Genomic DNA, 18,286 nt, shown 5'->3' with positions numbered 1-18,286 from the left:
GCATTTTCTGATTTCACAGAGTTTTGTGGCTGAACGGGAGTTTGAGAGGTCATCAGGCCTGCCTGGTGATAGGGACACTCTCAGATTAAACGAAAAAGACTACTCTGTGATGTCTCCCAAATAAGGAGATTTACATCCAAGGCAATCTTGAAGTTCTCCCTGTTCAGGATATATTTCTTTATTATAAACACGCCCAAGTGTCATAAAAGGAACTAACTCATTTTCTCTTAGTGGGATTTCTGTAGACACATTTTGATGTCTAGGATTCTTTTATAAATGTGTCATACTGTACATTTCTCAGTATTCCCTTTAATATAATACTGAAATATACTTTCAGTGATTATCTTTTTAAAAAATTTGTCTTTAAATATAGACCTCCTATAATCTTGAACTTGGAAGTCTGGATCTTACAAATGCCTTGTCCACTTGGCATATAAGCAAACCTTCTGCTTTATGTATTAATCTATGCATTACTGTTATTAATACGGTTCTTCTAGCTCTAATATTGTCTTATATTAGAAGCCTTGTAAAAATCAGTTGTATTCTATTGTACTGTTCCCAGAGGTATATAGAGGAAATAATGATAAATGCATTTCGATGATGATATACTATCATAGTAATACTATTTTTTTCCCTGTAGAGTATATAATCTAAGTAGGACTCTGACACTTAACCAAGGCCATTAGGATAAACGTTTTGTGATCTCAAAGGATCTATCTAAGAAGGGCTACCTTGCTCAGTCTTGGAGAGAATTACTCATTCTCTTTCTTTGGTAATAGTACAACTTTTTATAAGCAGCAACTTTATGCCATTCTGGTCAACTGTTCATTCTGAGAATCAAAAAAGATAAACCATGTGTCCCAGACCATAGGATGACTTTGTTATTATTCCCAGTTAGTGAAGACCACTTGGTTGATCAGCCCGTTCCTCTACTCCAACCCTTAATTGTAACCTGCCAAGAGAAAAGAAAACATTGAGCCATTACACCTCTCTTCTTACTGAAGTCGATAGTACTAACCTGTATGTAGGGAAAATTAGTCAGATGGTTTGACAGACTTTGTCTCTGAGACTCACCATCATGAGCAAGTTCCCCACTGGAAATAGGGAAGAAACCACACTCCAGCCTCAGAAATACAGCAGTTTTTGAAAGTGTGATTCACAAGCTATCCAAAACCTTCCACCAGGGATCCAAAATTGGCAAGAACCAAAACATCAGCTTTCTTCTTCTTCGTCTTCTTTTTTTTTTTTTTTTCTGTTTTCTATTTTGCAGCTCTCATTTCTCAGTGTTTGTTATTGTTTCACCTGGCTTCAAATGGGAAATGTGAGCACTTTGATAAATGGCCTGAAAGATGATCTAGTTTCTCTCCAGCATCTTTCTTTCAGAATCTCAGGATTTTTCTGTGAAATACAATACAATTTGGTAAACTTGTCTACCAAAGCACAAAGCTGAAGAAAGCGAGTTTGCTGACAGCAGCATTGCTTGGTTTTTAAGGACCTTAAAGTAAGTGAGGGGGGCGATTAGGAAAGGAATTTCATGATACACATAAACACACAAAGTAACTCCTTTTGTGAAAGCAAGAAAGGTTAAATAAAACACTGAAGGTCATTGAGTGAGTGTGAACTCAGTATCTGGTTTGACACCATCCTTCTTAAAGTCTATATTAATACCTTTCCTGATAAGTTGATAGAACATGTACAATGGCAACATTGTACTTTAGTTATGATTTGCAAAGAAATAATGTCTCAGGATAAGGTATTTTATAAAACTGGACTGCAAACTTGACAAAAAATGTAACTACTTTCATATTTCTCCATGATAATATTGCTTGGATGTATGACACATCTTTATGCTAAGGATTTCAGATCATCAACTTGTTCACAATCATTGTTTCTTTTTAGAAACAGTATTCCTATGCCTCAGCTAAATCATGCCCAACTATGGGAGGCTTTTCACATACGCCACATAGGTTAAGTGATGAAAAAAGGAAACTAACCTCATATTCCAACATGTTTTTCTTACTCTTGATAGAACAAAAAGTTTTATTCTCTGGAGAATGATTCATGTCTTGTTAGTGTGGCATTAAACTAATTCAGACATGCAAGTTGTATTATTTAGAATCTTACAATAGATTCCAACTTGGCCGTAGGAAAGACATGGCAAATGTCAAAGATTTTTCTAAGGATAGAATGGCTAGAAAATATTTTATGATGACACCTTTATTTTGAGCCTTGAATTTGGGGATAACGGTGGAGGCATTAAGAAAGCAAAAAAATAAAACTTACAAAATTATTTGGGAAGTTGATTCTGGATTGGGGCATGTTGAGTTCTGGAATATTAGTGGGACAAGCAGGTGGGGCTAGATGGCCTCCAAGTGGAAATACAGGACCAGAGCTTGGGAGAGATGTGATGTTTGTAGGTGTAAATGTGACCATTGAGAGATGAGGCTTGATACGCTAGCAAAGGCAAGTATTTAGAAAAAGAAAGAAGCATGAGAACCCAACTTTGTGAAACAAAAGCTATTTTAGGGACTATGAGAGGAACATGAGTTAGCTAAAGAAAGAAGGCAGCTCTTAATAGTTTAGAAGAACAACTAAAAAATTCCATGTCACAGAAGGAAGCTGAGGGATGCCAAAGCCCAATGAGCGTGGGAGGATAAGGACTGAGGAAGGGTTATTTGATTTGGTATTTAAGGGATCAGTAGTGATCTTTAAAGGACAAAAATCATTTAGTAGCGTATGGAGGCAGATATTGGGTTGCAACAGTAGCATAACTTGGATGGACACAGCTATGTACTAGAGCTGGATACTTACATACTCCTATTAAGTATTCTATAGTCCTAAACTTGTTTAATCTTAATATTAACCCTTTGATATAAATACTATATTATTCTCATCTCATAGATGAGGCTTGTGAAGCCTCTTCTTTAAGATAGGGACTATTGTTTTCTGTTTATAGATGAGGAAACTAAGGCACACAGATCTGAACTTGCCCAAGCCCACGCAGCCAGTCAGTAGCAGAACTGGCATTTGAACCCAGACAATCTGGCCTGAGCATCTGTGCCCTTTGGCACTATACAACTGCGTGATGAGGATGTATATGTGATAATGTGAGCTTGCTTTTAAGACATTTGGTGGAAGGAGAAAAAATAAGTTCTTAAGAGAAAGTGAACTCAGAATGTGGGTCATGGTTTAGGAGATTTAAGAGGAAATGACAATCACAGTGGCAGGAAGAAGAGAAAGCAGAAGGTTATGACACAAGGGGGTTTTGAAATTAGAGACAGAGAGAGAAAGAGCCAACTTTGGCATGAGATGGCCACACATGTATGCATATTAGTTCATTGGCTTGCTGTCTTCCTTGGCCATGAACTAAGACAATGGTGCCAAATGGATGGATATTTTCATGTAGAAGCATGGCAGACAGGATTTATTTCCCAGGGACATGCCTGCAAAACTGCTGGAATGAAGATGTAGGGGCAGCACTAAGGAGCGAGGGTAATAGGAAGTGTCAAAGCAAACAATGGCTTACTGTCTTTGCGTCATTCTGGTTCTTTGGTCTTTAATTTTTGAAATTCTCTATTGGGGAGAGAGAATATAGAAGCATGTATATTAGAATTTGTGTTTGAATGATGCAAGCTGTCACCAATATTGGCACCTTAAAGCAATAATATGTACTCTAGGCTATTGAAGGTTTAATCAATAAAGGGATACCATGAGCGGGACTATCTTTTTATAAGAATGATGACAGTCTATGTGGTTAGGATTAAAGACTGCTCTGAAAAACTTCTTTGAGGAACAACAGTGGTAAGCAAATGCACACATTATATTTTTGATAGTTCTTTAATTCACAGGATTAACTAAATAAAGAGCTTCTGCCTTGATTATGAACACCAGTAAGCAGAATGTGTTTTCATTTCTACCAGTACTTTTAATTGCTGAACAAATCTCGTATATCTGCCACCAAGCCAGGTTAATTCAACACATCCATGTGCAACCCTTCCGTTTAAGACAGGTGTCTTAATTAAATAAACTAATAATTTTGCAAGTAGAAGTACAAAAGCATAATTATCTAATTTGCTAATTGTTCAACTATGTTAATTTGCATATTTGTTAGCTACAACATAAACAAGTAGTCTGTGTATGTGTGTCCTACCCTTAAAATAATGAAGTCACTCTTAGGAGTAGCATTTTTTAAACAGTGTTAATAGGTGCCACATAAAAAGAATTCCTTAGTTAAACACAGTTGAAAAATGCTAGGTTAGAGAAAATTAAATAGTTTTATTTCTGCAGGAGGTCTAGGATCCTGGAATGAGACAACATGCATCTTAACTATTGGATAAACTCTGCTTCACAAAGTGCCTGTGGAACTCCCCATTTTTAATGGGGGGAAACATCAGATACTGTTTGAGAGCTGTTTTAACAATAAGTTGGTCTCCCAATTTTTTCTCATGAGTCACCCCATTCTGTAATCAGCAGAAGGCAGGAAAATAAAGAGGCATATGTTTTTGATTGCTATCTGTCTATCTCTGTGTCTCTCTCTCTCTCTCTCTCTGTCTCTCACACACACACAGACAATGCTCTTTATAGATGCTTATGGTAAACATGCAAACCTCTTTTGTCCCCCCTTTTATTATAGGCATATTGACAGGCTTGCTACCCTTCAAAAACTATGCAGTAACCCTAACTGCTTGCACTTTGGCTGGCTGTACTGAGAGCTCACATGCATTGAACATCTCTACTCCACAAGAAGGTAAAGTAATTTCAAAGGTCTTGACTTCCACATTTCAGTCATGAATAATAAAATAGGAGAAGAGCTAAATGCTGCAAGGCCATTTGCTGGAAAACCCCAACCTAATTTGATGACAAAGTGCATTGCCAGGCCATAATTGCTCCATTTTTTGGGGGGGTGCGAAAATGAATCAAACTCCATACCCTTTAATGACATGCATCTTTAATAGCTGTAATGCAGATTAATGGGCTTTTTAATTGCTGTTACATTGTTCATGCAAGAGCCTTGTCATTAATATGAAGCATCTGAAAGATTAATGAAAGCTTCCTCATTTTACTATGGCTCAGAAGTAAATCTAGAGACAGTCTGACTAAAAAGAATTGATTGTATGGCACAGTATGAAATTGAGAATCAAACGGTTGATTTCCATGGTCTTTTTTAACTGCTAAACACCAGCACAGGCAACAATTATTTCAGTATGATGGAACCTCCAAATGCCAATTGAGGCATTATTAATCACTGCTTAGTTCCTCCCGACTTAAGCCTCACTTTTGTTGTACTTGGGACTTACAAACTGCTGGCATAAATTAATGTCTCAGAAAGCATATGTTAAGAAGGCAGTGAGAAAGGGAAAATATTTTAGCACTCCAAAGTGAAAGCTTTGCTCAAGCATCAGAACGCATCACTTCAAGAAATAACAGCTCTCAAAACATTTGAAGCATTGTTACTTCGTATTTCTCTCTCCTTGATGACAGGAATTGGGTATTTCTTATGCTGTCTCGTTGTAAAGTTCCTTAGGGGATTTAAAAGCTTGATCTTTACTGAAAATGAATCAGCCCATCTTTTTCTTTGTCTCTTTCCCAGTGTCTGTCCATCCCCCTCATTCCCTCCTCTTCCTCCTCTTTCTCTTGTAAATCCTTTAGCAAGCACCATTTGCACGGAAAATATGTCAGGGAAGGGAAGACGTGGGCCTATACAACGAAGCCATGGCAGGATAAAGGATTTTGTAAAATCCTTCTTGTGACCCTTTATTCTCTGTACTTTGCACCTGAACTAACCAGACTCCCCTCACCTAGACTGTACTATCAGTGACCCATCTTCAGCATTTTCTCAATATTTCCTCCATCCGGTCTACCAATAATAGTGCTGTTTTTCTTAATGCACCATTGCACGTGCTGGGGTACATGATTATCATCTGCTATTACAAGTACTTCTGCCAGCTTAGTGTAGGACACACTGCCGGGTGGCTCTCATTATTTTCTCTAGATCCATTACATCCTCTGCCCAGATTTTTCCTGGTACCCCTCATACCTATTTCACAGCTCTGCCCCAGAGGAATCCCTACCTGTTCAGTTCATATTCCATTTTTATTATTACAAAAAAAATTCCCAAACTTCTAACTTTCCCACAAAGTCATTCCTAATTTACCAAATCAGGGTCAATTTTTAAAAACTCCTAGTTCTTATAATTCCAATCCATTGACCACTGTATAAAATGAGCAGACCTTTTCTTAAAATTACACACAATATAGTTTATATATATAGTTAATTAAATTGTTTCTGCTCTTTCTGGCTATTTCTCTAGTTACGTATAGGTTTGTAAAGATATTTATTATGAACCACTCTCACCAGTGTTACCCATCTTAGATCATAAGCTCCTTGAGGCCAGGGGAGTCTGTCTGCTTAATTTGCTTTTATAGGTACAGCCCCACCTAGAGATTATGGGTGAATCATACTTTTGATAAAGTAACACAAACATCAGTCAAGTGAACTAGTGTAAGTACTCCCCATCCATCTCTGATACAAATTCTCATAAATTCAGGACAGTTATTCAGCACTGTTCCTACAGCAATTACTGACAAGCTGCCCACGAATCAGGAACATTTCCATGCATGGGATTTCAGGTTTATTTCATGATTTATTGGTTTGAGTCTGAAAAGTTTGAATTAGAAAAGTAAACTAAAATTAGACTCTATAAATCTTTTTTCTGCAGCCCCACAAGAGGTTCAGCCACCAGTAGCCAAATCCTTTCCCAATTCTTTGTTACTTTCCTGGAATCCACCCAAAAAAACAAATGGTGTTATAACTCAGTACTCTTTATACATGGATGGGAGGCTAATCTATTCGGGCAATGGAGAGAGCTACACAGTCACAGGTAAGACTTCTGTAGTTATTGGTTCATATTTATAGTCTCTGTTAGAATATGTGTGTATAAATATAGTTGACTATCCATGGGTTCTGTGTCTGTGGATTCAACAAACCACAGGTAACAGATATCTGAAAAAAAAAAACTATAATAGTTAAAAAATAACGAATAGTGTAACAACTATGTCCATAGCATTTACGTTGTATTAGGTATTGTAAGTAATCTAGAAATGATTTAAAGTGTACAGGAGGATATGCATAAGTTATATGCAAATCGGGAACTTTCACATCCATGGATTTGGTATCCACAGGGAGTCCTAGAACCAATTCCCCACTGGTAACTGAGAGATGACTGTATACACACACACACACACACATACACACACACACACACAAGCATGTATCACATAAATATAGTCTATAGTTATCTGAAAATGTGGTTTTTGAAATTGGGTTACTTATTTTTGTCTCTTGTTAACCACTGCAATTCCATGATCTTTATAATTATTATAGATTTATGATTAAGTCAAAGCTGAAAAAAGTGGAAAAATGCTCATGTTACCTCCCCTGTCCCCTGCCACCACCCAGGGCTGTGCTACTGCATGTTCTCCTCTGCAGGTCCCACCCCTCCTTCCCTAAATCCTGCCACCAATACACCTTTGCTCAGGTGCAGAGGGGGCCTTGGAAATGTACCGGCACAAAGAGCTCAGCCCATGACGGACTGCTCTGCCTCCCACAGACCACAGGCTTGAAGCCAGGACCCAGTGTGGTCACCAGTCAGGCTCACAGTCCCAGGCTGAATCAATGACGTCATTTCAAACAAATTTCACCCGCACATGGATTAACTACTTTAAAATCCTCATGAATATGGAATAATCTTAAGACTCAGAAGTGTGACTCAGTGAGGTCTGAATTTTAGACCATTTGAGCAGAAACATAGTATTAATATATATATATGCATAGATCATATAACATAGTATAACAACACTTAAATAAGTCAATTGTTAAAAATTTTCTAAACACAAGGCGCTTACATTGTGTATGTTGTCTGATATCTGTTCTGTTTATATTTGTGTAGTACGTTTAGGGGTTATATATTTTATATCATTTTTATATACTATATTTGACTCTCGTGAAATATTGTTAATCAGATATTGATTGATGAAAAAATGGAGGCCTAAAGATATTAAGTTCTTCATGAAAGGTCACAACAAGTTAGAGTCAGTGGTACGATTAATTATTTATGTATTCACTCATTCACATTAATGCCAAGTACTGAGGTTATAACAGGGACTCAGCCAGACACTGTGCCTCTTCTCTTGACACTCACAGCTTCATGGGGACACAGACGCTGGTCCAAGCCATCTGTGGACAGGGATATATATTCATACAGTTGCTTTCTCAGGTTTACATTTTTTTTTTGTCTTCTCCATAGTCTGAGAATTTTAAAAGGGCAAGAATTATTATTTTTATTCTATTCACCATGATTGGATAGAATTCTGTAATATTTATCCTATAAAGTATTATATCTATATTACTATTGCCCGCGTTTTACAAGTGAGGAAACTGAGGCACAGAAAGATTAAGTAACTTACTCAAGGTCGCACAGCTTGTGAGTGGCAGACTGGTACCAACCTAAGCATTTTGGCTATGCCGAAGAGAGTGTGGCCTTAAAATCAAGTTACCTAACTTCTCTGAGACTTAGTTTCTGAATTTGGAAAATGAGGATAATTAGTATTTTGAAGAATTATATATATACACATATATAAAATACATAACATGTTATTAGCACTTAGTAAAGAAAAGTTATAATTATTATTTTTTGTGGGACACAGAGTTCATATTGTAAACTAAAAAATAGATTAATCTCACGCTAACAATATCTGATGGCATCATCTTAACTAAAATTTATAGACCACATATATTTCGGAAAAAATTAAAACACATCATGGAATTAACTTTATACATGTATTAATAGTTAATACACAAAGGCCTTCTGTAGGACTAAGATACAACATCGAATGTAATGGGATATTTTACCTTTTAGGCTAAGAATAAACATTTCCGCTGAGAAGCCTTCTCTGACTCCCCAAATATGGCTTAGGTATGCCCTGTGTGCTCACTGGATAACTATATTATGCCCCGCCTTTTCTGTTTGCGTTGCCTTGCATAAGACTGCTTGTTCGCTTATTGGTTTGCCCTACTAAACCATAGCATCATAAGGACATGACCTTACCTGTCTTGTTTATTACCGGATCTCTGGGACCTCTCACAGAGTGGGTATGGAACAGTGTTGGAAGAGTGAGTGCATGAAGTCAGATGACTGCTGGGAACCAAGGAAGAAGATAGCAAAGGGCACCTGATGGAAGATGGGAGCAGGATAGGAGAAAAAGGAATACAGGAGGGAAAAATTTAAGAAGGCAGTGACTAGAAGAAGAGAAACTAAAATTTCTTCCACATGAAGAAACAAATGCTGAATTGGTCCATAGGGAAGTGGTGCAGCTGGTGGCAGTTCTCAAACGGTGGGCCTTGAATATTTTCAAAATTGCAAAATGCCATGAGGTGACACTATGCATAGCCAGAAAAAGAACAGTGTGGGAAGGAGAGGAGACAAGAATTTCTATTGATTTCTAATCCGACCTAAAAAATGATATCAAATTCTGTATTTCATTTGATTGAATCATCAACAGAACCATGTGACTATAGGCTATGCAATGAAAGATTGTGAAAAATGGTGGCATAGTAGATTAGTACAATAGATGCCCCAAAGATAATATAAAGAAAAAAAGTGTAATATTTTTAAAGTACCTACAACCATCTTCTCTAGCTACAGTAGTAAAATGTTAGTAGTTTTCAACTTTTATGTAATATTTAAGGAATATATCTCTGATACTACCCAAAGCCTTTTTCCCTGTAGCCTTCATGGCTTCTCACAAGCAACTATATTCTTTGTTGCTCTTGTCCCCAAATAGCTTAAGATATGAAGCATGTTGGGACCACAGTGTTGGTCAGTAAAGAAGAGAACTAAGCTGAGAAAGTCAAGGTGGGGTTCAAAAACGAACACGATTGTTCTAAATGTATAGCTAACAAAACTGGGGCCTAGACAGGCCGAGAAATTCTAGTCAGAAATTGGAAGAACCAATTCAAATGTCTGGCCCCAGAGCCCACACTTTTAATCTCTATATATTCCACTCATTGAACATATTTTATTTTTTCCTGACTACAACTCTGAAAGTGAGACAGGAGCCTGATTACAAACCCCGGAGTACCTATATTAGTCTGCTGGGGCTTCCATGACAAAATATCACAGACTGGGTGCCTTAAACAATAGGAACTTATTTCTCACAGTCTGGAGGCTCCAAGTCCAAGATCAAGGTGTTGGCCAGTTTGGTCTCTCCTGAGGGCTCTCTCCTTGGCAGATGGCAGATGGCAGCCTTCTCACTGTGTGCTCACCTGGCCTTTTGTCTGTGTGAGCCTATCCTTGGTTTGTTTCTTCCCCTTCCTATAAGGACACCAGTCCTACTGGATTAAGTCCCCATCCTTATGACCTCATTTGATCTTAATTACCTCTTAAAAGGTCCTATTTCCAAATACAGTCCCATTGGGGCTTAAGGTTTCAACATGTAAATTTGGGGGGGGCCACAATTCTGTCCATAACAGCACCCTAAAGTTAGTGCCTTTTCTATTAGCATAGGCTGAATGCCTACTTTGCCAGAGATTCTGAAATTGTGCATGAGAGTTAAATAAAATGGCCCGAAAGATCCCTTTCCATTCTAAGATTTTTACAGCTGTGATATGCAGTACATTTAAGTCATTTATGTCTTCAAAGTTTACCTGCCCATTAAGACTCACAGAAAAATGGGAAACGGAATCTGTCTGTCTGAAGTCAGCCAGGGAGGAGGCTAATTGGAAACGGCTCTAGCCATTGAGATGGGCTTCCGTGATTACAGGCACTTTTAAGTCTATGCCGTGTTAGGTACGGATCTACAATGCTGTTGGTACTCATTGCTTGTCTTTGTGTCAGGTTATTTGTAACGTAATATCTTTTCCATACTGAGTGGTTTGTGGGTGGAACTTCTATTCATGAGGGCTGATGCTGTCAATAATAGTGTCAGTTTAGAGCCACTAAAGTGGATCTATACAAAGCTGAAATATCTCTTCACAGAGAGACTGAGAAAAAGAAGATGCAGTCTGCAAGATTAGGAAAACAATTGATAATATTTTTAATTATGAAAGTATATATGCTTGTTGAAATAATATAGAATATATTGGTATCTAATACCTGATAATCCCACCAAACAGAGAGAAACTCTTAATATTTGATGTAATTCCTTCTAGTACTTCATTCATCTTAAGAAAATTGAGCTTTGAGCTCTGTATTATTTTGAGTCCTTGTCTATTCCTTTATTATATTAGGACTATATCCCCACATTATTGAACATTTTTCTAAAATATTTTGAAATATTTTTAATACCATGATATTCTATCTAGTGGCTATTCATTAATGCATTTAATCATATGAACAATAGTTTCTAATTTATCTCTATTTTAAATATCTTGTTACAGATATTGTTACACATAAAGCTTTATTTGCTAGATTCCTAGCTAAGTCAAAAGTAGTGAACTTTTACAGAATATTTGATACACATTGCACATTATTTCTAGGAAATTATCAGCAGTGGATGTTATATCTTAAATCTTTGATAATTTTACAAGCAGAAAATATTTTTATTTGCATTTTAAACCACTAATTATACTGAATACTTTTGTGTGTGCTTATTAACCATTTATATTTTACTTTGATTCATCTGATCACAATCTTGATGAACAGAATTTACTAGGTGCAAGAAATAACTTTGAAACTTCTTCAAAAACTACCCTGTTTTTCCTGCTTACAATCACTTTCACTATTTAAAATTCTTTTCCTTCTATATATGATCAAAAACTTCCTTAATAACTTGGCTTAATATCCCCTCTTAAATATTCAAAATGTGAACATTATTTTTTTCTCACTCTTACTCCATTTATTTGTAGTTTCAGTTTTAAGTTTCCATATAGAACCAACATTCTTCCGTTATGCCTTGCAAATGGATCTTGCTGCCATGGTGGATGTAGGTAAAGTAAATGCATTTCAATTCGGAAGCCACTTAGCATCTAGGTGGTTTGAATTTTTTTTCTTCTTTCTCTTAAATATGAAGCATTGAAAGTCAAAGGCATTGCTGCACCTTGAGTTAGTACAAAATATATTTAAAAATGCATACAGTTCAAATTTTTTGCCTTGCATAGGCCATAAGCTAGTAGTATGGTGGGTCAGTTCTGACACTGAAAAATGAATCCAGTTAGAGAACCTCCCGAAGGCTGTTGATGTTTGCTATAATAAATAGCACACACTTTAAGTCAAACTTTTTCATTCTGTATTCAAAGGTAATGGATTTTTCGTAACCATAGTAACCTTGGCGTATTTCTGGATAAATACATGAGGTATATACATTCTAGTTTTATTTTTGAATATAAACTACCACATTATGTATTACTAATAATATGAAAAATAGGATGTAGGTTAGTGTAATGACAGCTTAAACTAGTATGCATTTTTCTTCTGCAAAAAATAAATATTTATCAAAAGTATAGGTTCAATTAATTTTTCCCCCAGTTTTGTGGTGTTCTGGTGGTGCCATTTATCTTTTTTTGCAAGATCTCCATTAATCTCTTATTTCTGTCCCATAACAGATTTTTAAGAATTTTGAGGTAAAAACAACTGTGCTTCAAAGCTTATGATTAAAAAATTAAAAACCTTACTGAAAGATTGAAGGACCTATATTGATATCACTAGCAGAGCTATTGTGGACCACCTAAGATGTATGTATACAGCATGTTCATAAATAGGTAGAAAAAAGAAACCCTTTGTGAAACTGTTCAACATACTGGGATTGTTTCAAAGTTCAGGCTACATAGCATCTGATTGATGATGACTATCCAAACTGTAGCCAACCAGATTATTCTCATTTTAAATGAGCACCCTACCAGAAACTGGCAATTTTGAAGAAGTTTGTGAGATGTTTCAGAAAAGCCCACAAAGTTTTTAGAAATAAGAATAGTAAGGTGGTAGTAATAGGGAGAAGTATATAACAAACATGGCAAGGAGCTTTATGTGAGTTGTGCTACCTGCTAAGGAGACTGCATGAATTGCTTTTGGTTAAGCCAACCTAAGCCATTGCTATTGATAATGATTAGAACTCCAAAGGAAAAGAGGCCAACAGAGACACTAAGAAAATAACAAATATCTGACCCTAAATCATAACACATATTTTCAAGTACATCATCTAATAAATCTATAGTAGTCTTTTGTTAAATAAGAGTGGCTGATATCTAGAACCACAGGACCTGGGTTTCTATCATTAAGTATGAAATGGTAAGATATGAATAATAGCAGTGTAAGAAGTGTGCATGTGTGTGTGAGAGACAGAAATAGAAAGAGACAAATAGAGAGTGGAAGGGAGGGAGGAGGAAAAAGGTAGCAGGAAGGAAAGAAAAAAGCAGATGAATTTCTGGTAAAATCATATAGCCAGAAAGTATTTACATCTTTATTTTTTCTTTTTTTGACATATATATTTATTTCAGAATATTACAGGGGTATAAACATTTTGGTTACATAAATTGCTTTTATACCATTTGATTTAAAGTTACAAATGTGTCCATCACCCAGATAATGTACATTGTACCCGTTAGGTGTGAATTTACCCATCCCCTCCTCCCCCCTCCCACTTGCTGGATTTCCAATGAATGTTTTTTCCATATGTGCACATAAGTGTTGATTGATTAGTTCCAATTTAATGGTGAGTACACGTGGTGTTTGTTTTTCCATTCTTGTGATACTTCGCTTAGAAGAATGGTCTCCAGTTCTGTCCACGTTAATACAAGAGGTAATAGTTCACCATTTTTTATGATATATGTATACACCACATTTTATTAATCCACTCATATATTGATGGGCACTGGGGTTGTTTCCACTTCTTTGCAATTGTGAATTGTGCTGCTATAAACATTTGAGTGCAGGTGTCTTTTTTATAGAACATCTTTTTTATCTTTGGGTAAATACCCAGTTGTGGGATTGTTGGATCAAATGGTAGTTCTACTTTTAGTTCTTTGAGGTATGTCCACACTACTTTCCATAGAAGTTGCACTAGTTTGCAGTTCCACCAAAAGTGTATGAGTGTTCCTATCTCTTCACATCCATGCCAGCATTGGTTGTTTTGGGACTTTTTGACAAAATCCATTCTCACTGGAGTTAAGTGATATCTCATTGTGGTTTTGATTTGCATTTCCCTGACGATTAGAGATGTTGAGCATTTTTTCATATGTTTGTTGGCCATTAGTCTGTCTTCTTTTAAAAAGTTTCTGTTCATGTCTTTTGCCCACTTTTTAATGGGGTTGTTTGATTTTTTCTTGTTGATTTGCTTGAGCTCTTTATAGATTCTGGTTATCAGCCCTTTATCAGATATATAGCATACAAATATTTTCTCCCATTCTGTAGTTTGTCTATTCACTGTAATAATTGTATCCTTGGCTGTGTAGAAGCTTTTTAATTTAATCAGGTCCCATGTGTTTATTTTTGTTGTTGCTGTGATTGCTTTGGGGTCTTCTTTGTAAATTCTTTGCCTAGGCCAATGTCTGTAAGAGTATTTTTATCTTTAACCAACTAAAAGAGCTAAAACTTTTTGGGGGTCTTATTTGCCAAGGTCAAAAAGAACCATATATAAAAAGTAAAACAGAAATGCTCATCTTAAACCTTCCAAACACTTAAGTCTTACAATAAGAAATTTATTGAAGAAGCTGTATTGCTTATGGCACAATAAAAACACATTTAAAGGTTAGGTACTTCTAGCCAAGCATTATAAGGAACCTTATCAACACTCTACAAATTTGAGCTAAATTATATTCGTTCACACTGATGGCTTACAAGATTTTTTCTTAGCAAAAAGGACTTTAACCTAGATATTTTCTTTAATTTTGCGTATCTGAATATCACAATGCAGTGCACTGAAATAATTCCACTTACACAAAAATAATATTACCTAAAGAAATCCTGTTAACATGTCTGTGTTCTGATCCATGAGCCTGAGTATTTACAATGAATTTACTTGTGAATTTTGAGGGAACACAATCCACCCCAAAACTCTGTGTAGCTGTGTATGTGATGTTGTGATTGATGCGGTTCTAAGACTTCCCTCAAATACCTAAAAAATGTTGGAGAAGATAAGGCATCTATTAAAAACAAGTTTAAACATGGATATATTGTAATAACCCCTGACAGGAATAAAAATTCTTTACAGAGAGAATCGATTCTGTCTGGAATCCTTCATTCATCCATTGCCTATTGCTAGTACTGGGTATCTGCTATGTAGATACACAACACTTTTCTAAGCATTGAGGCTCCAGTGGAGAACAAAAGACGCCAAGGCCCTGCCCTCATGGAGCTTTTGTTTGCAGACACTTTATTTTTCTTATACCTTCTCAAAATAAATGAAAACTGATTCTCTCCTGAAGAGAGTGATTTGTCAGCCATTTTAAGTGGATGAGAACCTTTATTTGATGTCACATGTAAATAAGACATTAAAGGGCCAGGGTTTGCCTCCTCTGCTGTTTTCTACCTTACATCATTCCAGATTATTACTTTTCTACCTTCCTTTCATACTCACTGATCCTAAAAGACCCAAACTCTGACTGGCACTCACTTTCCTCAGTTCTTTACATGGCTATATCACTGTCTTCCTTTTCAGATCTTATAAAGCCTTCTCTATATTTGCTAGGGTAACCCTAGATGATGCAAATAGGCACACACACACAGAATAATTTCTACCAGCAGAATTGCAATAGAAATTTATTTCTTGTTCACTTAACAGCACTAATCCCATAAAGAGTTTGGTAAAGGAGATGGAGTCATCAGCTTAAAAAATACCCATGTGCTAGTTCACAGCACTGTAAGTCAGAAGATGCGGTGGACTTAGCTGGGTTCCTAATTAGGGTCTTACAAAGCCACAGTTAAGGGTTTGGACAGCTTGGGCTTTCATCTGGAGGCTCTGGGAAAGAAATCACTTCTAGACTCAGAATTCAGTTCCTTGTGGTGGTAAGGGTGAAGCCCCCCGTTTCCTTGTTGGCTGTCGCCAGGAGCTGCTGTCAGCTTCTAGAGGCCACTCTCAAGTCCCTTCACATGGTCTCCTTGATCTCAGTGATGGAGAAACTCTATGGTATCAGGTCTCCCTCCTGCTTCGAATCTGTCTGATGACTTCTATCTCCAGCTGGAGAAAACTCTCTGCTTTTAAAGACTCATAATCAGACTGGACCCACCAGGACCATCTCCTTTTTCCATACAGAAGGCAAGATAATCATGGTGTGATAGCTCATCAAATTTACAGGTTCCACCCGCCCTCAAAGGGGAGCAATTGTATAAGGGTGATAGTCACTGGGAGTGATTCTTAGAATTCTTCCTACCACAGGGTTCTGAGGCAGAATTACTCAAGCATGGCTCTTACTTGCTGTGGGCTCTTACCTTGCTGAGCCTTGGTTTCTTGGTAGAATGGCAATAACACTGCCTACTTCAGGGATTTGGTATGAGAATTAAATGTAATATTGCATGTGAAAATAATGAGCATAGTGCTTGCAACTCCTTTGCAAAGATAGTAAATGATCAACAACTACATGCTTTTAGTTATAGAAATAAAATTATTGTTATATCATAATATAGACTCTTTATGCACAAAATCACCTGCAAAAAAAAAAAAAGAGCACAACTCTAAACTACCTATTCAATTGAATTCAGGAAATATTTGTTGAGCATGTATTATGTACATTGGAAGTTAGATGTTACGTGTATTACGAAGAAGTTATTATTCTCTCTCAAATCATTCCCAGTTCAATTGCTTAGGTAGAAACATATAAAACTAAATAGAATGTTGTCCTGTCTGTGTTAAATTCTGCAACAGGTGTGAGAATAAAAAAAAAAAGAGGTGTTCAATATAATTTGGAAATAAAGTATCACAGAGGAAGTGAATTTTTGTGGGCTTTAGAGTAGAGTTTCAGAACTGAGAAACAGGCCAGTCTAAGGATGATGGCAGAATAATCAATGGGCACAGGGCTATGAATTGTGACTTTCATAAAAATTAAATAGGACACAGTTTGATATGACTGGGCATCCCAGGTAAGAGGCCAGTAGTGAGAAGCAAGGTAGGAGTCTAATTATCATAGGTGCTAAGGTGTGTTGACACATTTGAACTTTGTTCTGAGGCAATGGAGAACCACAAAAGGATATTGAGTCATGAAATAACATGAACTGAAGAGTGTTTTAGGAAACAAATAGCTGAAACATAGCATTACTCCCAAATAGTCAAGGCTGAGCCTGTATAGCTGGCATCACCATTCAATAAGGCAAAAGGACAAGTAGGTTAGAATTTTAAATGCAAAAAGCTAATTGGACTTAACAATACAGATGGCAAAAGGATGAGGAGGAGATGAGAGAAGAGCATTATGTTTATTTGTTAACAGCTCTATTGTATTATATTTCTGTGCATTAGTCAGTGTAAAATAAAATCTGCTTATTCTAAATCCTTTTAAATAGTGTTTAAATATTTCCTGATGACACAATCTGCTAAAGTATTTACCCTTGGTGCAGATTTCCATTAACCTTGTTGTAGATACTAAGCCTAACACTGTATATTTCCAGGGGTCTCAATTATGGAGTAAAGGCTAGTGACATCATTGTAAAACCACATCTGGATAAGCTTTAGAGTCTTTGTCTTTCTATCCGATTTAGGAAATTCAGCAACCTATAGGAGAATACTACTGTGAACAGCCCCTGCATTCTCAGATTACTAGGCTGCCCTTACTCTAAAACTGAAGGCAGAAAGGGATTAAAACCTCTAAAACTATAAATGATATACAGGAATACTCAGTACAGAGATATCAGGGATATTAGGGCAATTCAGTTGTATTGGACATACAAAAAAAAAAAAAGAGGCAGAGATTAAATTCAAAGTACTCTTTCCTCATGTCTTGTATCAACATTTTCCACTGTCTTTAGAAAGTCTATATAAATCCTTTGATTCCCTAAAGGATAAAATTCCCTTGATACTTTTATAAATTCTCTTCAAAATAGTATCTCTGTAGTGTAGATACAAAAAATTAATGCCTAGGAAAGCTTAGGTTACTTCCTTTACTCGAGTAATGACTCACTGATGAAACTGAAAACATTTTTTTTTTCAATTCAGACAGTTTTAGCTGTCTTAAATTGGAAATATATTTTATAACGTATTTGATTGTATCCATGGCAAACATTTGAATGCCTCAAAAGCAGTGATTATTGTCTATTCTTATTTTTGCAAAGTAAATGTATTTGTTAGTTCCAAGTCCTGACTCTTTC

General features: G+C 36.4%; 1 protein-coding gene across 1 annotated transcript in view; it reads left to right on the top strand.

Moving 5' to 3' along the window:
- Positions 1–18,286, top strand: part of USH2A (usherin) — a 605,447-nt gene that overhangs the window by 257,645 nt on the left and 329,516 nt on the right. Inside the window, exons 30-31 of the mRNA XM_045536030.1 lie at positions 4,634–4,747; positions 6,719–6,880. Of these exons, the coding sequence (XP_045391986.1) occupies positions 4,634–4,747; positions 6,719–6,880 (276 nt within the window). The remainder of the gene's footprint in view (positions 1–4,633; positions 4,748–6,718; positions 6,881–18,286) is intronic.

The sequence above is a fragment of the Lemur catta genome, chromosome 23 (assembly GCF_020740605.2).
Source record: "Lemur catta isolate mLemCat1 chromosome 23, mLemCat1.pri, whole genome shotgun sequence".
In the NCBI taxonomy this organism is placed as follows: domain Eukaryota; kingdom Metazoa; phylum Chordata; class Mammalia; order Primates; family Lemuridae; genus Lemur; species Lemur catta.
This window is presented reverse-complemented; position numbering and strand designations above follow the sequence as displayed.